General features: G+C 38.7%; 1 protein-coding gene across 14 annotated transcripts in view; it reads left to right on the top strand.

Annotated features, from left to right (window-relative positions):
• arhgap44a (Rho GTPase activating protein 44a) overlaps window positions 1-24,135 on the top strand; it is a 46,356-nt gene that overhangs the window by 9,454 nt on the left and 12,767 nt on the right. For 10 of the 14 annotated variants that reach the window (XR_001811070.3, XM_047149764.2, XM_017460080.3 and 7 more), the window contains exons 2-15: window positions 16,120-16,159; window positions 16,374-16,493; window positions 17,787-17,863; window positions 17,987-18,098; window positions 18,504-18,593; window positions 19,045-19,121; window positions 19,204-19,321; window positions 19,611-19,679; window positions 19,811-19,892; window positions 20,095-20,222; window positions 21,817-21,928; window positions 22,172-22,253; window positions 22,872-22,952; window positions 23,905-24,018. Coding sequence is in view for 13 of the 14 variants with exons in the window: in XM_047149764.2 (XP_047005720.2) it covers window positions 16,120-16,159; window positions 16,374-16,493; window positions 17,787-17,863; window positions 17,987-18,098; window positions 18,504-18,593; window positions 19,045-19,121; window positions 19,204-19,321; window positions 19,611-19,679; window positions 19,811-19,892; window positions 20,095-20,222; window positions 21,817-21,928; window positions 22,172-22,253; window positions 22,872-22,952; window positions 23,905-24,018 (1,302 nt within the window). In the remaining variant the exon portion in view is untranslated. The remainder of the gene's footprint in view (window positions 1-16,119; window positions 16,160-16,373; window positions 16,494-17,786; window positions 17,864-17,986; window positions 18,099-18,503; window positions 18,594-19,044; window positions 19,122-19,203; window positions 19,322-19,610; window positions 19,680-19,810; window positions 19,893-20,094; window positions 20,223-21,816; window positions 21,929-22,171; window positions 22,254-22,871; window positions 22,953-23,904; window positions 24,019-24,135) is intronic. The other 4 variants (XM_047149767.2, XM_053674896.1, XM_047149757.2 and 1 more) reach the window with 1 other exon arrangement.

The following is a 24,135-nucleotide window of genomic DNA, read 5'->3' as shown; positions in this document are numbered from 1 at the left end:
CAATCATTGCAACACAGATATTCAATTTCGTTTGGCACTGACATCATCAATTTCCATCCAGCCTGAGCTGTTCTGCCTCTGCAAAGGCCAGTTCAGTCTTTCACTCCCTTCTCACTCTCACTACATCAATCTGCTGTAATTCTTCAGCTGTATATTCTGCTTCAATCTAATATGTCTCGGGACACTTTGGAAATAGACAGTGTCCTCATAGAAAATAATTAAATAAACCTAAACTGTAACAAAATAGGTTTAGGTGTGTTGACTGGATCAAGCTGTCTGTTATAGTGTGGGAATAGAGTCTGCACCTAGTGCACATGAATTTGAGTGGAAATAAGTATCTAGAGGATACAAGTTTATCCAAAATATACCTTACTGTAAATGTCTTTAGGGCATCTTGGTTCTTATCAGTGCAGCTGTAAACAGTTCTGACTCAGTAAAAACACAGTACTTTTAAATAAATTCCACAAGAGAAAATTCATCCAATCCAATCTTAGTGGAATTCACCATCATCACCATGGTTTCAATTCATAGATAGCGTATTACACCATAGCCCATTCAATATAGAGGATGCATTTTCTTTAGCACTGTGCAAGCAAGATATTTTATATTACACTTCCTGACCCAACTATAAATCATATAATTAAAGGATGATATGGCATGTAGACATTCAGTAGCCTGGAATTTTATAGTAGAACCGTGTTTTACTTTTGTTTTTACTGTTTATGGTTGGTAAGTTAGCTAGTCGGCTAGCAATCAACTCAGACAGGTTGGTAAGCATGCTAGATTGCTAATAAATTCCCAGTATACAACACTTTGTGTAAACATAGGGCTTAAATTAGTACTTAAATCAGTGCTGAATTGCATTTACAAAGCTGGTAAATCCAGGTAGAATTGTAGGTCAGTGGGACTGTGTTGTAATCTTCTTTTCAGTTGTGCGTTGAGCTACTAAACTGACCCAAATGACAGAGCTGTAGAACTGCAGAAATCTGTTATGGATATTTGAACCAACGAAAAAAGAGAGGAAATAAACTTAAAATGTTTTAAAGATTGTGGCTTAATTGTTAGGACATTTGCCTCGCACCTCCGGAGTTGGGGGTTTGAATCCCGCCTCTGCCCTGTGTGTGCAGAGCTTGCATGTTCTCCCCGCAACCCTGTATAGGATATGCAGTACGGAAAATGGATGGATGTTTTAAACTGGTTATTTATATAATTATATATGCACATCTAGCTAAGGTTTGCTTGCATTTCGTGTCAGCGTATTTCTGACCCATGAATAAAAGAATAGTATGAGTACATTTTCAGCCCTACACATCCCTCAGCCAAGTTTTTTCCTCTTTTGTGTGTGTGCAACCAAACCAAATAGCAAATGAAATCAGATTGAAACTAATAGGTGTGAAAGCACCCTTAATTGTGCCTTAAACAATTTGAACACCCCGAAAAAAACATCAGTCCTATTTATTGAGTAATCCCATGATGGCATCAAATCACAGATTAAATCGTAGTATTGTATTTCTGATTTTATTAAGCAAAGTATTGTGGCATGCTTGTTGCCAGTTTCTGCTATTACAGAGGGAGATAAAAAGCATACAAGCCTTTAGCTATGGAACCTTCCAGCATATGTAGTAGAAATACCTCCCGCTCTTTTCTCATCTGCTGCAGTGCACATGCTCATCCTCCTGTTTGAAGTAATACCTGGTGTTGAGCTGTGAGCAGACAGTAAAGTGGAGAAGGTGCCGCAGGTGAATTCAGTCTTTATATCCACATGTCTACTTCAGCTCAGACACCGGAGGAGATTACACACAGCTCACAGTCTTCCCTCACAATGTCACGCCGAACAGAAATGTATCCCATTAATAAACATGACCACTGACAATAGGTTCATACTATAGACTCAATAATAACGTCCTCTAATAGCAGGTGGATCAATAAAGGTAGGGAATCATTGCTCCAGCATGTTCATATGACCAGGTGAAGGACAGCTGTGGTGAGATCTGAATCTGGATGTGCTTAAGACCTTGTAAGCCTGCACCATCTGTGCCAGCAGAGACACCTACTGCTTGATAGAGTTGTTGGGCTGAGTCATCTCTTTCACACCACACAACTGGAACATTGAATGAACATGAGCTCTCAGCAAACCTAATTTGTGTACTTGACAGCTTCAAAGGGCACTCAGTTGCTCTGTGGTTCCTGGCCACACAACGATGGCTCAAATCCAAATTTGTAGATTTGTCCCTTTGTTTATTTTTGTTGTTTTTTTTAAATTGTATTACTGTCTTATGTAGGCGCTGCTGCAGGTGTAGTCTAAATCAAGAAGCAATTAGTAGCTGAAGCCTGCTGGGAATGGCTAGTGGAAAAGTGTGGGGATTCCATGTACTTTTGTTTCACCCTTATTTTTGCTACAGCATAGTTTCTCAACCTTGGGGTCACAAATGCACTTAGGGTCATGTGAGATGCAGATTTGCCCCACTCCCACCCCAATAATTTTTTATGGCATTCTACACATATACACTCACTGAGCAGTTAGGTACACTATACTAATACTAGATAGGGCCTCCATTTGCTCTCAAAACAGCCTCAATTCCTTATGGCATGGATTCCACAAGATGTTGGAAACATTCCTTTGAGATTCTGGTCCATGTTGACACGATTGCATTACACAATTCATGCAGATTTCTCAGGTGCACTTTCATGCTGCAAATCTCCCGTTCTACCACATCGCAAAGGTGTTCTATTGGATTCAGATCTGGTGATTGGGAAGGTCACTGAAGAACATTGAACTCATTGTCATGTTCATGAAACCAGTTTGAGACTTTTGCTTTTGTGCTTTTGTGACATGGTGCATTAACATGCTGGAAGTAGCCATTAGAAGATGGTAAATTGTGGCCATGAAAGGATGCACATAGTCAGCAACAATACTCAAATAGGTTGTGGCATTCAAGTCATGATTGATTGGTATTAACGGGCCCAAAGTGTGTCAAGAACACATTCTCCACACCATTACGCCATTTCCACAAGCCTGGACTGTTGACACAAGGCAGGTTGGGTCCATGGACTGATGCTGTTGATGCCTAATTCTGACCCTACCATCTGTGTGCCTCAGTAGAAATCAAGATTTAGCAGACCAGGTTATGTTTTTTCAGTTTACAACTGTCCAGTTTTGTTAAGCCTGTGCCCACTGCAGCCTCAGCTTTCTGTTCTTGGCTGACAGAAATGGAACCAGAAGTGGTCTTCTGCTGTTGTAGCCCAGCCGCCTTAAGGTTCGACATGTTGTGCATTCTGAGATACTTTCCTGCTCACCACAGTTGTACAGAGTGGTTATCTGAGTTATTATAGATCATTCTCCATTGACCGCTCTCATCATATGGATATATAATATGAATGTATTACTGTTATTACATTTTCATTTGGATCCACTCAGTTTGGAGCTCATCTTAAGCCCATTTTACAAGAGAATCACAGAAGCACTGCAGCCAACACACTGTCATGCTAATCAACGTGGCCTTTACACTGTACACTAGCAGCTGCTAGGCTACAGCATGTTCAACACCATGTTGCAGTTTATCTTTGATCACGATGTTCCATACAGGCAATGGACAGCAGAGTAAGTAACAGAATATCAATACCTTAATTAACATCAAGTACCTTATTAGGTACTGTAAATATTACCCCTTTCCTTTAGTGCATTTTTATTCCTTCTTTGAAAGCTTTCCAGAACTATGATATTGATCTGTCATTTTCAACAACAAAAAATGTCACAAGGACATCTACCTTGCCCTCTCTTGTGCTGTGGTGATTGGCAAGGCCATAACGATATGCCAGTAGCTCTTCTTCTGGTATTCCATCACTTTGTAATTTGATTAGCAGTGTGTTTGTAGCCATTATTATGTGGTTGTCTTAAGGGAGCAGTGCTGCACTTTCTAGAGACTCCTGTGAGATAACAGAATGTAACTGGGGTTCTTTGACTGAGTTGAGGACAGCCAGGCAGTTTCATTTGAGACTAGTCAAGTATACTCATTGCTTGTTTCCTTGTTGTGTACCAATAGCAAAGTTTTCACCTTGTGACCATGACCTTTACCCCATTTAAAAGAAAGCCCCCCAATATGTCACACTCATCCTCTGGCTTCTCATCAACCCAACCATCAAGTGACTCAGATCATCTTGGCAGTCCTCACCTCAGTTGTAGAACCACAGATACATATGTAACTTTCCATTCTATAGTACTTTTGCTTCTGGACCACCAGGGAGTTCTCCTTTGGAACTAGTGAAGCCTGTGTATCAAAGTCATAACAAGAGTTCATAACCTCCTGTTGCACACCTTGCCAGAAAGTAACAGAACTCATAAATGTGTGCAATAAGTACAAATGTTATTGAAACAGAGAATCACTCATAGTGTTAATACTGCATCCTAATGAGGATGAGAATCACTCAAGATCACAATAGACTTCATCCTTGAAACAAGGAACACTATGAAATGCTATCAAACACTGCTACTTCATTTTAGTTAGCCTAGCTGAAAGTGTATTATGATAGCAAGCATTATTAGCAATGGTAGAAACTAAGTGCCCAGATTTTCACATTTGTTTTGTATGTTTCTCGGTACACTTATATTCTGTTCCAGTGCTTGGTTTATTTGGGTCAAAAGACACTCTGGGGAAAAATAACATAGCATTGATACAGGGTGGAATGATTGCCTCCTCACAGCTCCAAGGTCCCAGATTCAATCCTGAACTTAGGTTATTGTCTGCGCATGATCTTCTCGTGTCCGTGTGGGTTTTCTTTGGACATTCACACCTTCCAAAAACATGTTGGTAGGTGATTTGGCAGCTCTAAATTGCCCCAAGCTGTCAAGTAGTATGCAAATATGTGCATGGTTCTTTGCAATGGCCTGGCATCTCATTCAAGGTGTATTCCCACCTCATGCCCAGTGTTCAAGGAAGAGGCTCCGGATCAACCTCATCCCTGACCAGGATAAAGTTACTGAAGATGAGTTAATGAACACCACAGATACATTTTGGTTGTGAACATGGTAACTCCTGTAATAATGCTAGGAAAACCCCCTCCTGGTGACTCATTATAGCAGTGGGAGTAATGTGAAACTCAAAAGACTACAACTGCTTTGTAGACTGTTTTTCGTTTTTTTCTGCAAGGATAGCTGTTTCATTAGCTAATGGAGAATGAAGTTATAGATTAAAGATGGAGTCAGTGATTTATTTAGTGAAGTTCCCCTCAAATTCTGGCAGCGTAGAACTCCAGGCTCTGTGGTGTCCACAGGCCCAGTAAAAGGGTAAAAATTAAAACAATAACAAATTATGTGGTCCACCATATAGCCAATATGGAAGTTGAGGTGTCTACTTGCCTGCTGATCAAATTGTGCTAATGACATTGGAAGCATAGCTTTGGACAGAACACCGAAGGGAGGGCAACATTTGTTTGTTTTATATATAAAGATTGATTTATATATTAACTATAGTTTGACTATATGTTTAATGGTACATAAAGCTACAGCTAGGTAGCTAAACATCATATTGAAAATGTAGCCTATAATTCTTCTAACATTTTTCAGGTCAGCATTAAAGGAGTTGTATTACTCCAGCAACATAAATGATCTAATGGGAGTTGGGTGGGTGAATGGGTGATTTCACATTTCACATGGTTATTCAGCTGTACATTTTCAGGCCAAAAAAGAGATGTACACAAAAAGACAACTGAAGCATTGAGAAGAGAAAGTACAGGCATTAACCACACTTTGTAAAACTCCATACTCCAGGCATTCTTCTATTGAATTGCTATATTTGATCAAGAAAAATGTTTCTACCACCTTCTGGACAAATGGCTAATAATTCCTACTTGCATGTTTTCCACATCACTGAAGGTTTTTCCACCTCTCGGAACGTGTTTAGGTGGATTGACTACTCTAAATTGCACCTAGGTATAAAGGAGTGTGTCAGGTATGTGTGTATGGTGCCCTGCAATGAAATGAACTTCATTAATCAAGGACAAATAAAAATCAGATGCTTGTTTTATATGAGAATGCATCTTTGAAAAAGGCATACATGGTGCTATAATTCTGATATTGCTAGTATTTTGATTGCCATTTTGGATATTTTCAACAAAATATTTTCAGCAAAACATCTCTAATACCTACAGCAAGTTAAGAATCTTTATCGATCAGGCTTGTACATTAATGTAAGTTATTTGTTGAGACCTTGTGACAGCTATTAATTCTGTCATCATTTTGGTGTGTCTTGTAACTGTTAAACGTTCATCATCTTCTGTGAGCTTTGCTTTCAACCATTGTTTGAAATTGTCTTTCAACCTCTGCATTTCGTCAGTTGCCCCATGTCTGGAGTTATCAAGACTGGTTTCCTTTGACATATTTTGCAGTTTTAACACACTATGTGACTTCATCACAAACTGTGAAACTCTATTAGATGTTCTGAAAAGTCATTTCTTAAAGGTGAAATTCTACCTATTAAAACAAAACTATTTACTTGTTATTTTCATGCATACAGTAGGGTCCAAAAGACTGAGAGCACTAATGAAAATGCTTCTATTTTGCATCATTTTCTAGTTTAATACAACAGGTTTCATTGCATATGATATTGTTGACAGCGACTTGAGTGTAAAGTAGAATCTTTGAATTATTTACAAGCATTTCAGAGTTTCTTAGTATTTGATACATCCCCTTTTTGCTTTATGACAGTGTGAACTCGAGCTGGCATGGACTCCACAAGTTTGTGCAAAACCTTATGATAAAATTACATCCAACAGAGTGTCGTCTGGGCACATGCTTCAACAGTAGAGGTTAGACATGAAGAAATCGGACCTTTTGTACAAAGCAGTTAACATGGACAATAGCACAGACTTTCTTACATTTAAAAAGGAACCTATAAATAGTGCAGAATTTTGAATAGTAAATATTCAAGATATTGAACATTGACTTCCTTTATTTAAAATATTTCAGAATTCTAACCTTCTGTTTATTTCCAATTTTAAATGAAAAAAAAAAAAAAAAAAACATTTTCAATGTAGGCTCAGACATTTGGACCCCACTGTATATCAGTAGTACATGTAATGCATTGTTATGACATGCAAAACTATTACAAACACATATAGTTCAAATAAGCTTTATAACCTGTATAGTACTGCCTTCTTATGGGTAACTAGATGGGCGAGATAGATAGATAGATAGATGGATGGATGGATGGATGGATGGATGGATGGATAGATAGATAGATTAGGACAGATATTATTTATATATAAACACACACACACTTATATATTAGGTTGTTTTAACATTGTTTCCTACTCAAAGGAGTATTCAGAAAGTACTGCCAATGTGAAAAGTGTCACCATGAACAAGAATCTGATTCTTTATCAACACCATTATTCTGAGATGCTTTGTGAATATCACACCTGGTCTGGTTTCTGCAGCTTAATTATTTTTGCCTCACACTCATGAATCACATTGTCTTCACCCTATCCAAGCCTACAAAATGTCTGATTTGGTTGCCTAGAAACCATGCACTTTTTAAAAGTAGTTTTCTGCTCCTCTGCAGCATACCACCTACATGTTATTGATAATTACTGCCTGTTATTCAGGAGAACTGAAAGTACCAGTTAAAATAAAATAAAGGCATTTGGTCTAAACTCAATTTCCAGATGAACTGTGTAATCTCTTTTAAATTTATTTTTTAAAAATGTGCAAATGAAAAACTTGCATGCATTTCAAAAGCACTTGTCATTATTTGTTTCAAAACATGGTTGGGGAATCCAGTAGGGGATTACAGCTGTTACAGACTACTGCTGTGGGGATTAGGGAGCACTTTGTAGGACGCTACCGCTATTTATGCCTGGATGGCATGTGCCTAGAATCCTACATTCACGAAGGTGTACCAAAAATAGAGTGGCTTCAAAAGTCTCACACTGGCTACGTTCAGCTTCAACACAGAGAGCCATAAACTAGATCCATCAATGCAATGTTTAAGTACTTTTAAATATACTGTTGTTTCTGTAGAAATAATAATACCATATAGCATATAACATCCATCCATTTTCCATACTGCTTATCCTACACAGGGTCGAAGGGGAGCCTGGGGCCTATCCCAGGGAACTCAGGGCACGACCCTGGATGCCAACTCATCACAAGGCACTATCGCACACACGTTCACACACTACAGACAATTTGGAAATGCCAATCAGCCTACAACGCATTTCTTCAGCCTGGAGTAGAAAACCCGAGTACCCGGAAGAAACTCCCAAAGCTCAGAACATGCAAGCTCCACGCACTCAGGGCGGAGGAGGAATTTGAACCCCCAACCCCAGAGGCATGAGGCAAATGTGCTAACCACTAAGCTGACCCCTATATCACATAACACCATCACCCAATTGTTAATAGAAACATGCTCAATCTGACTGACATAGAAATCTATAACATAAGTACATCAGTATAACTCCTTTTCTATGGCTAACTTTTGTTCAATTTTATACTACAGCTCTACTGAATGCTCGATTGCAAGTGGTCAGCATTGATTGCAGTGTTGATTGATTTTCCAGAGCAGCATGGCTCAGACAGTAGTTCTGGCTGCAAGGTTTATATTAATGCACTTGTATGGTGGACACTCCAAAAAATATAATTGTTGATATGGTTAAGGTTTTTGTAAGGTGATGTTTGCATTGCTTTTTTGGAAGGAGTCTCCAGTATCAGCACTATGTAACAGTCAGAGGTGAATGTGACAGTTTATACTAGTTATAACATAAGTGCTAACAGGAAGTAATTTGTTTCGTAGACATTTCACAACATTAAACATAATTAATGGATAGAGTATGATGTGTTATAAATATAAAAGTATGATGTGCTATAAATAAATATAATATTGTTAGCATTGGCAAACTGCTGTGGTGTCAGAGAAATAAAACAGTTTGGGATGTGCTGTTATTGGAAAAGAATCAACTTTGTTATGAAGTAGTGCTAACATAAAGTGTGTATGTGTTTGTATGCTTGTGCCATTGAATTGTTCTTGCATAAGTAATAGTGGTAAATTAATTTTCAGGATAATTAAGTCCTTTTATCATTTCCTCCTGTCCTTACTGCAGTCTGGCCATGATGGAGTGCTTTAGTGGGTTTTATGGCAGATGAAAATGTACTCTGTAGGGAAATATTATAAAAGCAGGTCCTACATGAAAACGCCTCCCAGTTCTACGCCAACGCTGCAGGCCTCTTTCTTTCTCTCCCAGTGTGATCAGGATATAGCAGTTCTGTCTGTATGTGTGCGAGTGTGTGTGTGGGTGTATTAGCTTGGCATGATGGAGCTGCATGAACAGTCTCTTCAGGTCAGATCTGCTCAGTTGGGGTTTACAGTGTGCAGGAGGAGGAGCAGTTATACCAGCTTGGCGGCTTGGCACCACACGCCACCCCAGTTTCTGTTTTATTCACGTGTCATTATGCACATGTTCATTATTCATGAATTCATAAATCTTCTATGTTTAGTGGTTAAACGGTAGATGGAATATAGCTGATATTAAGCTGATATATGGCTCATATGTATTTCACTATATCACTGTGCTCACTGATTCATTTTGATTGAGAATATAGGAAAATGTGGACAAGCAACAGTCCCGCAAAGTGGCCAGGGCAATTGAAGTTAAAAAATGAGCACTCAGTTTAAGAGTCCTTGTTTCCTTTCATCACATTTTCAAAGGGAGGAGCTAAAAAGGAAGGGAAACAAGGACAGTAGGAATTAAGTGCATTTGTATTGATGTTGCACAGGGCATAACAAATCCACATATACACATATTCATTATAGATCTGCATATACACAACTCTGGTTTCCTCCCCCGGTAACAAAGACATCTGTTGAAGGCTGATTAGCATCTCTAAATTGTTCATAGTGTGTGTGTGTGTGTGTGTGATTTTGCTCTGAGATGGGTTGGCACCCTGCTCAGGGTGTCCCCCGCCTCGTGCTCCAAGTTTCTTGGGATAGGCTCCAGGCTCCCAGCGACCCTGTGTAGGATAAGCAGTACTGAAAATGGACGGATTGTTGGTGGAGATGGCAAATTTATACCCTACGCTTGTCATGCACTACAATAAAACAAGATGCCCGCATAGAAAGCATCTGTGTATCTTTGCTCTAGGAGTAGGCATGAACTCAAGATAAAAATGTAAAATTTCAAAAGTAATTACCAAAGAATTAGCAAAGGCTATCTGAGAACCACTCATCTTGGTGTCATTTGCATTATACTGTCTGCCCTGTGCTAAATATAATTCATTCCTTCAATTGTGTTAATGCTAGAGTGAAATATTTTAAATGTTCAATTATTATTTGGTGTTTGGGGTAAAGCAGTAACTTAGTGCTAAACTAATTGTTCCATTTTAAAAAGATGACTTTCTCAACACTTTGAAGAAAAAACTGACATTAGGAGCATTACTATCAGTGTTGGGTAAGTTGCTCAAAAATAAGTAATCCACTACAGATTACTAATTACTATTTTAACATGCAATTTGATGACATTATTGATTACTGCATATAAAAAGTAACCAGATTACTAATTACTTTACTTTCAAGTTACTTTCAAAACCTACAAAAATATTGGATTTATCATAAAACTTGCCTCAGGTGTTGTCACTGTATGTAGGACTACCAGACCGATAAAATATAAAACTTGTCTAACTAGGCTAGTTTGGTGTCGCTAGCCAAGGAGAGGCACAACTAAGCTATCATTGTATGGGTTTAGCTGCTACAGTGCCATGCAAAGTACATTAGCTTTCCTATATGCTCTGCTCATATCATGTTCACGTAAACTGGGAATCATATAGATATTTGCACACCTTAATCCTGCTCAGCATCAGAGGATGTTACTGTTTCAGTTTCAACCCCTTTACTCGTAAAAAAAATCGGTGTATATCCATTTTTCCTCACAATAACTGTGCACTAGTGTTTGGCAGAATTGAGAGCTGTCAGCCAATAAGACACGTGTGTTTCCATGTATTTTCCTGTAAACACTGTCTGATTGGTCTCGCCTCCATTCACTGAACATATAAAATTACAACACCCCGAAGAAAAAAAATTTCGGAGCTACAGCCCCTAATGCCCAGGGCAGGTTACACCCCTGGCAGCTGCGCAAAACGTGATTTATTTTAAAAATGCATTTTACTTAATATCGTTACATAATATTACATTTAAAAATGGGCATTTTTAATGCTTTTGCTATTTTCTTATAGCCACTTCCCATTTTGTGAAGCTCAACAACCTTTTGCTGCACATCACAGCTATATTCCTTGGTCTTACCTATTATTATGAATAACTAAGGGAATTGGGCTGATGTGTTAATTTATATTTATACCCCTGTGCAACAGGAAGTCATGGTTGAACAATTTGCTCTTCCTACTCACCTAGGTATTTAAAAAAAAAAAAAAAAAAAAGGGTTTTTAAAAAAATCATTATATATTTCAAATATATTTTTCTCATATGAATTCATAGGGGTATATTTATATATTTAACCAGGTTTTTTTTTTTTGATAAACCTGTGTTTTGTTTGTAATTGTTTGCCATCCATGACAGCAGAGTATTTTTGTGAATTTTGTTTAACAAAAGATCAACAGGTTAAACACATTTAAAGACACATTTTCACAGACTTCTTTGCTCATATTTACCAAGGGTGGCAATATTAGTGGAGAGCACTGTATGTTACAGGTATTGCTACTGTTAAATCATAAATTGTGACTTAGATATTAAAATTAAATGTCTGAGGATACTTTGAGCATTTTTATAAGCATGGTAATGTTTTAAGTAGATTTGAGCTTATCATAGTCCAATGAGCAGGGATTTTTTTGTCAGATCTGGATTAATGCCCTGGCCACATGTGGTGTTAAATGGCTCGATGTAGTTGTAGATGTTGCTAGGATATCCAACTGTTAATGTGTTATCGATGTATTGCAAGAATGCTACTTGTGCTATTGGTGACTCTTCCCATACCATAACAGTGCCAATACAGACCAGTGTTTCCATGGAAACACTATGAAGCAATACAGCAAACACTCATGCATTTGTTACATCAGCCTTGATATTTATACTCAGGTTCAATGTTATCAACTGCAGCTCATGCTCATCAGGTGGGCAGGTGTGTGAATTGTGAAAGAGAGAAGAGAGAGATGTGACAGATGGTTCTCGTTGACCTACTGATTGTTCTTTCTCAGAATTCCACCTATGAAAACTTTTTCTTTACCTTCTGAGAAATTTCATAATCAGTATTTGCACACACACCTAAGAAAAGCTTTCACATACTGTACAGGCTATCCCAAAAGTCTCATTTCAGAAATAAACACGTTTTAGCAAAATTATTCATATTTAATATACATGTTATTATTATTATCCCCCCCCCCCCCCCCCCCCGATAGCCTTTAAGAATGCATTTGACAAAAGAAGAATGTATTGAAATCATTCTCATGACTAGATCAAGAAACTGATGTGAGGTTGCGATGGACTTTAACAGGAAAGATGGCAAACAGATCACACATGACACTGTTGCCAATACTATTAACAAATTCAGAAAGACTGGAAATGTTGTGATCCAATCGAGAACATCCACTGACGAAGGCATAACTGACATGGTGCTGGCAAACATAGTCTCCTGTGTATGGAGACTTTGGGGACACCCTGTATATCTAATAGTCCTGAGCCCTCCATCCTCTCCCTCTCTGTACACACCAGCATCATTTCCTGTTTGCAGGCCAACTTTTGATATGGCCTTCAACACTTGATACCTAAACGGAAATTCCTCCCAATGAAAGCAAACAGCATTACTGATGGTGGCCTACAGCTTTAATCCCTGTGTGTGTGTGTCCACCACTCAAGTGATCGTTGCACTGAAATGAGCTCACTCTTGGCAGTAGAAGGGTGACTGTGACTACCTGTCTATAACTATTAGCAGTGGCTAATCGCATGGCCTGTATGCCTGCAGCTCTGTACTTTACTTGTCAGTCCTGGCAGATCTATTTTTGTCTGCTTTTTGAAGGAATATTTCACCCCAAGTGCTAACACAGCAGATGTTTAATGAAAGCCAGCAGGGACTAGTTAACAAGAGCTCATTTGCATGATTCTCTAGTCTAATGATGGGAAAAGAGATTCAGAATTTGTCCTAACTCCATTGCATTAAAAAATGTAATTGTGGCTATTTGCTGCCTTTAGTTTCTACTTCTAGTCTGCCTTCGTACCTATCTTTATGGCTACATGTGGATCAGCTCTTTAAAAGGCGGTCTCTTATTAGGTCACTTCTACCAGAAATGCCCCAGTTCCCATGACTATATCCTCAAGTCTTGGCCTGCTATCTGGGACACTAATCACTGACATCATTAAAGCTCATTTCCTCACTCCCAGTGTGGGTGCATAGGCCTGTACATAGGAATGAGAGCTTGTAAAATTTGTGTAGCATGATATTTTATAGTATGACATCTTGCTTCTTTGAAGATAACAGCATTTTAAAGGCTAGATGGTCAGATGAAAACTTGAATCTATTGATTATGAAGATAAAAACCATTATGCTACCCCATACCTTAAGAAGAGTTATGTTTAACTGCTGACTTCACAAGGCTCTGCATCACCTTAACGGGGACTCAAACAAGGAGGAAGAAATAGGGCACAGGAACAGATGGCAGAAGTACTGCTGACACTACGGGCCTTTTGGCTTCAGATCGGAGCCTTGATGGCGTTTCTGTTAAAAGGATGCCAAAAGTGAACCCATTCTTCTCATCAGTTCCAGAAGTCTTATTGGGTCTTTAAATAAATGCAGCATAATAGCTATTACGCAGACTAGCCGTGTTGGTGTGGACCAACTCATGACACAATACCTGGAAGGGGCTGTAGCACAGAGAGGAAGGAGAAAGGAGAGAGCAATTGTGGAGTGAGGTTGTGCTTGTTTTTGTTTTGTTTTTTTGGTGGGGGATTTTGCATTTCTTGTATCAGATAAGAATGCACTGCCCTGTGTATATGTAGAAGCAGAGGCAATAAAAAGCTTTTGTGAGACTTCAGTGCTTTTTGCTACAGAGCCTTGGTTACTCTGCCCCAGGTTGGGTGGTGGTCAGTGAATCTGGCCCAATCCCAGCAAGCAGTATTGGCAGTAGGAGCACTGGGTCAATCGTATGAATCATCAGTGCTCTGTTGCCAGTTTGTTTGTGTTTATCTACCATGGGATATTTCAGAATTCTGGCTTTCAGCAGCATCTTTTCCAGGCAGCATGTAGTATATATATATATATATATATATATATATATATATATATATATATATATATATATATATATATATATATATATTTTTTTTTTTTTTTTTTTTTTTTTTACTTAAAACATGAGGCAGTCAAAAGGTCAAAGGCCAGATGGGAAATGTAGAATCATGAATCAGCCATTGCCTGTTTGAAGATGTCTACTTAACAGAGATAAAGCACTCATTGCATTTCTGGATTTATTTGAGGCACTGACTAGCACATTCCCTCAGAATACTTGGTCACAAACATTTAACAGGGTCTGTCTGCAGATTGCAAACCACATAAGGCCTCCGATTATATATGGAAATGTGTCCATATCGTTGAGCCCACATATGGAAATGAGAGTAGCACTGAGTGGGTATGCCTTTAAAATCATAAATGGTACGGTGATCCTGTATGTGGAAATCGTTGAGTAGGAATAAGGAACTCATGAATGTATGTACATATGTTTGAGAATTTTCTTCTTCTTTTGGCCAAGATATATGATATTTGCAATCTGCATGTATACACACATACACATACTCCAGCCCTTACACCAAAACATTTCACAATCTCAGAATTCATTTGAGAATGTGCTGTTGTTGCTTTACTTTTGTTTATAAAACCTAATCAACCCGCCCAAGTAGTGTCCTTGGGTGGGTTATATCTCACATCAGGACTATGGGAGTTGACTAGACATATACTAGTGTGCTAACATATTGGCTTGTGAAAAGCAGCATCAAAACATAAGTGACTTAAAGTCTGCTATAAGGAAGCACTTCGAATTCCCGGGAAGTTACAACGCTGACGGCAAGCATGATCACGGTGTATTGTTAAACCCTTATGAATCGCATTAACTTGATCATTCCAGGCAAAAGAAAATATAATAAAAATTTCAAGGCAGCCATGTTTTCTTAAAGATATTCACAGCCCTATTCTATGACTCCTTTAGACACTGCACATTCATCCCAGTCATCCAGATGACTTGCTGTTTGTCATCATTTAGTTCACATCTTCTTAACACCGACAGCTTCTGTCCAGCCATAACACATATTTGCTGCCCTAGCCCAGATGTGTTATTGTCTATTTTCATTCAGAGACATTTGCTGCTATGGCAACTTCTTCTGCTGTGTGTATGTGCGAGGCATATGGGTCATGGTAGTAGACTGAGGCTCGATGCAAGCAGATCCAGAGCAATGAGAGAAAGTGAGAACCAACCCCACATGGCCATTCTAACATGTCCTCTTGACACGTGTAATTTCACACTGTCCGAGGCACAGGCGCTGGGAGTGAGAATTGATCAGAATGCAGATTGAGTTTGGGGTCACATTTGCTTTGGCTGTTTCTGTGCTCACAGGTCAGCTCTTAGTCCCGAGAGCCAGCCCCTCTTGCTTACTAAACTCTGCTGAGGTTCCCATGGCTGCATGACTTCACTCTAAAACACTGAGGTCATGAGAATAGGTGTGGTAGGACCCTCCGGGGTTAATGATGATCACTTTCCGCCCAGATGGGTCATATCCCAGGATGAGAAGTGATGTATTCTTTACCAGAGCCGGGGAACAGGAGGGTGGAGATGACCATCCACTTTATTCTGATGCACAATATTATTGCTGAACGTCTTCCAATTCATGAGCAATGCTGTTAGAAATTATCATTCTATCTATGTTCAGAGCAGGGCAAATATCACAGGTTTTTGGATATGAAATGGTATAAATAATTCTATATGAAGTATATTAGTAGACTAACTGAGTTGTGTGTAGTTAATTACTGGAGAAACATAACATGATCCTCAGGTTGGCTTGTTCAGTTTGTTTTGCTTAAATTATTCATGCTTTGCTTCCCTATGACCCTAATCACTCCACTCTCTCCACTTTACAGGGCAGAAAAAACAGAAGTATTAAGTGATGATCTACTACAGGTAAGGCACTGTGACCATATTATTCTACTAAATAGATGTTTTGTGTGTCTTTTCTGGTCATATTGCTATAAGCGATTTTATATAGAATTTTTTTTCTCACATAAATATGTATGCAGAGTGGATTTGTGCATGCATGTGGTGACTCATTCGGCAGATTGTGTGGGTGGGTGGCTGGGCCTGTGCACCTCTTCAGCGCTGTTTGTGTGTGCATCAGGTGGAGAAGCGTCTGGACTTGGTGAAGCAGGTCTCGCACAGCACACATAAGAAGCTCACAGCCTGCCTGCAGGGACAGCAAGGGGCCGATGTGGACAAGAGATCAGTCAAATCACCTACGGTTTGTTGTTTTGATATGTAAAGAATTAAACACAACAGAGGAAATACTATGGAATACTAAGGAAAGTACTACGGAATACTAAGGAAAGTATTCAAAGAAATGACGGCGCAATGCACCCCGACACGAAGCAGACTACCCCAAAGCTTTCCAATAACAGCATGTCGTGAAATCTTATTTCCTCTTATACCACAGCAATTTGCCAGCCTTTACAATTTTTCATTTATTAATGAACAACACATGGTACATTTTAACTGTTTATCGTTACTTACTTACGGTATACTTTAATGCTGTGGAATGTCCTCAAGACAAATTCTTGTTACATTATAACATACAAGTTATAACATTATAACATATAAGTTAGTCCCTTTACATTATAACAACTATAAACAGTCATTAGCCAGTCCATATAGGATTTCGCAGTTTGAGTTTTTTTGTTATTGTTGCGGTCAAAAATGCTTGATTTTTCTGTGTCTTTTTTTTTTATTGTGATGCAAGTTGCAGATTTTTTTTTGTTTTTTTTTTGCTGTTTTGCAGAAAATTACCTGAATTGGTGAAAATGCAATTGCACAAAATTGTTTTGCAAGGTCTTTCGCAGTTTTGAAAAAGAGACCTTTTAGCTGTACTCATGTTCGACGCACATGAATCGAAGAGGGTTTTGGCTGAATGCGTGTTGTGATGACATCACATGATGCATCTTGGCCCAAATCTGTGGAAAATCTGTGGTCATTTTGAAAAATTGCAAGCTCCTCCAAATATTTTAGAGTTTGCTTGATTTTGCATTAATTTCTGCGATTGCAAAATCACAAAATCCTGGAGGGACTGATGAGCCATTAAGAAACCTTTTCAAAAAGCTTGTCATGTTACTAAGAAACCAGAAAGCAAATTGTTCTGTCCTGAAAACTTTCCCATGACAGAAAGCTGTTACATTACTGCTGACAGTGGAGACTCCTTCCATAAATAACAATCTCCTTAAAGAAACATCACCATATCAATGATTAGACATTTTGCTTTTTTAAATAAAAACATTTTTAATCCATTTATAAATAGTCTTAGATTATGTGGTGTCTATGGATGAGCTGTTACTATAGAAGTGTTTTAGAAGGAGCACAATAATATGAATTCTGGTTAAAATACAGCCAGAACTACTGTCTGAGCTGCTGTTGTAGGAAATTAATCATCACCTTCTGACCAATCAGATACAAAGATTCAACAGTGCTGTGGTATAACAGAACATCTTAGAATAGATATGTCTTAACACTCATGCTTTTCTTTATTTTGCTTGTCTCTACTCAGAAAAAGTTGCCCCTGACCACATTGGCTCAGTGTATGATAGAAGGTGCTGCAGTATTAGGGGACGATTCTCTGCTAGGGTAAGACCTTACATGTGTGTGTTGTTGGTGGTGGTGGTGGTTTTTTTTTTTTTTTTAACAGTTTCAGTATTCCCAGTTTAGGCTTACCCTTTACACTTTTGCTTTCCTTGGATTTTCTCACAGTAAGATGCTGAAGCTATGTGGGGATACTGAAGAGAAGCTGGCCCAGGAGCTCATTGTCTTTGAGCTCCAGATGGAAAGAGATGTGGTGGACCCTCTCTATGTCCTGGCCGAGGTAAACTTGGCATTAATTGAAACCAAGTTACAGAGATACTTCAGTGTTTTTCAGGTGCTTGTAGTATATGATCAGTTACCATGGACAATCATTTTGACACTTTCTGTACTAACAAAAGAACATTACTTATAATGGAAACCTAAGGGCACTTGTAACGTTCTGTCAATAAACATTTAAAATACATTTCATACCCCATCTGTTACTATGCACCTTGTGTGATCCCCTTCTACCCCATCCATCAATGGAAAATGAAGAAAATAGAACCACCAGTGAGCAGATATTATTATATACCAGATATTATATAAATGGTAGTCCAGTGGAAGGGTAGTGTGTGTGGCACTGTTGTGAATGTATCAGGTGCAGGAACATATAAAGTGAATAAGTGTTTTCCTTTTGTTTTCTCAGTACAGCAAATCCATTTTACATACAAAAACACAATTGTATGCCCACATACCACAGATGGATGTACCACAGATCCAGCAAGCAGAGATTAGGGTGAAAACTATTTCAAGTTCATCTCTAAGTATTCTTTTAATCCATGCTTGTGCTTGACACCCTGCTCCAACTATGAACCAAAGACTCTTTTGCTTGTTTTGATTATGTATCATCATTCATTTGTTTGTTCAATCATTCATTCATCAGCAGTAACCACTTTATCCTCATCAGGGTCTGGATATCCCAAACTCTGGGTGCAAGGTGGGGACACACCTTGAATGGGACATCAGTCCATCACAGAACACCACACACACATTCACACACTCATTCACACCCTGTGCAATCCAAGAGGAAAGCCACAGAGACATTTTGAGAATAAGTAAAACTCCACACAGACAGGAACCTGAAGTCAGATTTGAACCGGGGACCCTGGAGCTGTAAGGACCATTGTGGACTATTTTATTTGAAAAAAAGATATTTAATTTTCAGCTGTGTTTTTGTATCAAAATAGGTGGACATTCCCAACATACAGAAACAGCGGAAACATCTAGCCAAGCTTGTCTTGGACATGGATTCGGCACGGACAAGGTGCGAGGGTTTTATTTTAATGTTTGTACCATTTAAGTTTGGTTTATGGTCTCACCATGTCCTTTACTTTCCCTACTGATAGGTGGCAGCAGTCATGCAAGTCCTCCAGTCACCCCAGCAATCTAACCCCAGCCGGGGCCAAAGCAGATGCGCTCCGAGAGGAGATGGAGGAGACGGCCAATCGCATGGAGATCTGCAGGGTATCTCACTCTACCTGTCATTTTTCCATTAACTGTTATATAAGTTACATTTTACAATAAAATGCTATTATTATTCTGTTTGTTTAAAATAATTCACCGTTATGTAAAAGTAATAAAAAAGATCAGATGTTAAAAAAGTACCTGCTGTTTAACTTATTTATTTAAAAAGCACAGTAAAACAACTCGTGATAAAACTTAACCAGTTTTCATTTCAGTTTTGTAGAATGGAATGAAAGAATGGACCATTAATTAAATTATGAATTATTTTTGTTTTTCTTTGCTTGTTTAGGACCAGTTGTCAGCAGACATGTACAACTTTGTGGCCAAAGAAATAGACTATGCAAACACCTTTCAGACGGCAAGTGTTCATTTTTATATGGATATAATATAATAATATAAGATATAGTGTCTGCTTGGAACATAACAAGACAAGCAAAGGCCAGTAAGGCAGGTGTTAACAACTTGTCTGGTCGCTCATATCTTCTGTAGCTTATAGAGATTCAAGCAGAGTATCACAAGAAGTCTTTGGAGATTTTGCAGAGTGTGCTGCCACAGATCAAAGCTCACCAGGGTGAGTCCCTCCAGCTGGCTTCTAAAGCCAGCTTACACAAGCCCAGCTTGTTGAGTTTCATTTTTTGTGCAGGTATAAGAAATATCAGTGAACCTTGCAAATGTGCATGTGTGTGTGTATGTTTACATCCAGTTCTCCTTTGAAAATAGTGTTTTCGAAGATGTGCAGGCATTTACACTGTGTAATTTGTGGTGTATTTCAGAGGCTTGGATAGAAAAGCCATCCTATGGCAAGCCTTTGGAGGAGCATCTGACCCTCAGTGGCAGAGACATAGCTTTTCCCATTGAGGCGTGTGTCACCATGCTGCTGGAATGTGGCATGCAGGAGGAGGTGAGAACCTGCTGGTCAGACAGGATATCCACTCTCGATTTCTGATGCATGTTCCAAGTGTGTGATAAGAATAGATGTGTGACTGAAAGGGAAGGATCACAGTTAACATTAACATTATCATATACTATATATTAACATCTGTCCTGAGCTAACTTGATTATTTTTAAGTAGTCATTAGTGTGATGTGATGAGAGAGAAATGCTTGGCACAAAAAAATCACGTTGGATAATACCCATCAGCCAGAGTCAGGTCAGTGGGGAAAGACAGTAGGTTCTTGTTGCTTTCATATCCCTGAATGGTTTGAGATTAACCATGAATTCATAGGTGCCTAACACAATTTAGACACTGACATTTATTCTAATGGTAACAGTAAATCCAGCTAACAAAAAAATAACTACTGTACAAGCATTTAATATAAATGCTGTAAAAGACAGAAAAAACTGATTGAAAAGAGTACCGAAGAAGAGCACTCAAAGCCATATAACTACTTCAGTCAGATCCACACTATTGCATCACAAGTTGAGGCAAAGCTACAGATATTGTTAAATGGGATTGTTAAATGGGAACCTGTAAGGGAGCCACTGGTTGTAAAAGAAATAAGAAGTATACAATGTAGTCAAAAGTTTGTATACACCTGAACATCATACCCATATGTGGTCCTTCATCAAACTTGGAAGCACACAGTTGTATAGAATATCTTTGTATGCTGTAGTATTATAATTTCCCTTCACTGAAACGAAGAGGCCCAAACCTGTTCTAGCATGACAATGCCCCTGTGCACAAAGAGGGGTCCATGAAGACATGGTTTGCCAAGGTTGGAGTGGAAGAATTTGAGTGACCTGCACCGAGCTCTGATCTCAACCCCACTGTACACATTTGGGATGAGCTGTAATGCTGACTGCACCCCAGGCCTCCTCATACAGATATCAGTGCCTGACCTCACTAATGCTCTTATGGCTGAATGAGCAAATCCTCATGGCCATGCTCCAAAATCTTGCGGAAGCCTTCTCATTATTATAACAGCCAAGGGGACTAAATCTGAAATGGGATGTTCAAAAAGCACACATAGGTGTGATGGACGACAAACTTTTGGCCATAGTAAGTAGTGTATGTAAGAATTTTCATGAAACTCCCAGGACCCTACAGAGAGTACAGACATTCCTCAATCATACCCAGTTTCTCTGTTAGTTATACTGTACTTACTAGATAATTCATAGTAGTTATTGTATAATATACTTATGATAAGTTGAATAAGATTAATGGAATTACATTAGTCAACTATTTTTGACCTGTATGAACAGAATACACCAACAAACTAGATAACAAACAAAAGTCTTTATTTATGGCATCTTCTTTACAGTGGTACAAATGTACTAGTTCACTATTCATTAGAATAAACTATAATGTAATTTTGCAGCAAGAAAATAAAACTGGGAGATGTACATGGTGGATTTCACATTGAAAACACGAGATTTCACAACACCAGTTTTCCCTGACACTTCTGTTCTATTTTAGTGCTTGTTGTTTGCTTATGTGTGAGTCTTTTCATTGCAGTAGAAATGAGCTTCTTACTTGGGATTCACTGTGCTCTCAGGGTTTGTTCCGTGTGGCCCCTTCAGCATCCAAGTTGAAGAAGCTGAAAGCATCTCTAGATTGCGGGGTTCTGGATGTGCAGGAATACTCTGCAGATCCACATGCTATAGCAGGTAGGCTGAACCTCCGTAACCACAACCCTGCTGCATGGTCAGTATGATAAGAGTAGACCAGCATCGTTTGCAGATGTTGCTGATAAATCAGAGGCATCTTTCTCTCTCTTTCTTTCTCTTTTCTTCATTCTACCTCCTATTAGTCTATCAGCACAAAGCTTAATATTAACTGTCTACCTTCTATTTTTTTATGTCTGGTTATTTCTTATTTATTTCTTCCCCTCTCCATTCTCTTTGTTAAAGGAGCTCTGAAGTCATATCTCCGTGAACTCCCTGAACCTCTAATGACCTCTCAGCTCTATGATGATTGGATTCAGGCTTCAAAGTAAGTAAATGCTGTAGTACCAGCATGTAAACCTGGGCAAATCAGCTCAATGCTGGAGCCTAATGGCATCATAGAGTACAGTTTTTTCCTAATATAATGCAAAGGCTCAATGGGAAAAATGCAAGTTCTTCATTAAACATACAGTGCAGAGGCCCTTTATTAACGATAGTACTACTGATTCTATAGCCAGCAAGATGGTAATATCATTTTAACAAGTAATTTTGATGATGATATATGTATAGTTGAATGCAAAGGTTTGTACTCCCATTACAATTTATTTATGGAAAGAAGAATTCTTAGATTAAATATTAAACATACGTCGGTGTGTCTGTAACAACCCGAGAATTGAAAATGTTGAAGGTATTTATAAGAACAAAGGATAGGCATATAATTATTGGAAAATATTTATATCTCATTTCAAAAGAGAGGACCTTTGTAATGAAATGTTAAGAACATCTGTGAAACCTAATAAATCCCTTTGCTTTTTTCATTTCATCCTAAGTGATTGCAGACTTTTGCACTTAAAGAGTAATTCATTTTACAGTTCTAGCCATCACAACTGATTATGTACCAGATCTTACAGTATTCCAACACTCATTTTCCACATTTCTACACCAGTGTTCAAGATATGGACAAGAGGCTCCAAGCCCTCCTGGCTGCATGTGAGAAACTTCCAACAGTCAATTTAAACAACTTCAGGTCAGTGTCTCTGGCTGTTTATCAGCTGTCATTATTTGTGAATCTGTGAGGATGACAGTATGACAATTATTGAATACCACAACAAAGACAGGGACACTGATCTAATCATCAGTAGGGCTGTGCTCAGAGTATCAATAATGCAGTATATATTGTTATTCAGTTATGCTTGGTATATGTTTCAAACCAGGACAGTATCATACCTGTATTAGTATTTTAGCCTAATTCTTTTAAACATTATGCTTAAACGTACCATTTTGTTAGGTTATTCATACGGTGGCTTAGTGGATAACACGTTCGTCTCACACCGCCTGGGTTGGGGATTCGATTCCTAGTTTGCATGTTCTCCCCCGTGCTGTGGGGTCTCCTCCAGGTACTCCGTTTTCCTCCCCCAGTCCAGAGTAGGCTTAGTAGGCTGATTGGCATGTCCAAATTGTCCGAAGGGTATGAATGGGTATGTGATTGTGCCCTGCGATGGATTGGCACCCTGTCCAGTGTGTACCCCACCTTGTGCCCGATGCTCCAGGTTCCACATGACCCTGAAGGACAAGCGGTATAGAAAATGGATAGATGCATGGATACAGAGCTATATTCAGATTTGACGTTAATTTCAGAAGTTATATCAGTATTTATGGAGGGAAAGTTATCCGTATACATAGTAGACTTACAGTATACACATGCTTAAGTGGATTTTCTAAGTTTGTGATGTGTTCTCTATAGATTACAGATGGAAACACAGCATAGTAGCTACCACCAGTGACACCAAGATTAAAAAGGGTCTTGTGTTTGAACCATTATTACATCTTTTTGTTATCATATTGATATAAAAGTATTGATAGGACTCTGAGACCAAAATAGACAATGAAAGAAAATGATGCAGGTTTATAGTACTATGTAAATACTGTAGAAAATATATTTACTTCTTCATTTCTCAATCTGATTCTGTCTTTCACAGATACTTGATTAAATTCCTAGCCAAGCTCAGTGAGTACCAGGATGCCAACAAAATGACACCTGGTAACATTGCGATAGTGTTGGGACCCAATCTGCTGTGGACACATTCTGAAGCGTGAGTCTCTGCCCTGGTTTTCTCAGACAGATTATGAGTCCAATTTTTTTAAGGTTGACACGATAACTTTATGTGTACTGCTAGAGCTACAACTTTGTGGCCAAAGAAATAGACTAT

This window comes from Ictalurus punctatus, chromosome 2 (genome assembly GCF_001660625.3).
Source record: "Ictalurus punctatus breed USDA103 chromosome 2, Coco_2.0, whole genome shotgun sequence".
NCBI classification, from domain to species: domain Eukaryota; kingdom Metazoa; phylum Chordata; class Actinopteri; order Siluriformes; family Ictaluridae; genus Ictalurus; species Ictalurus punctatus.
This window is presented reverse-complemented; position numbering and strand designations above follow the sequence as displayed.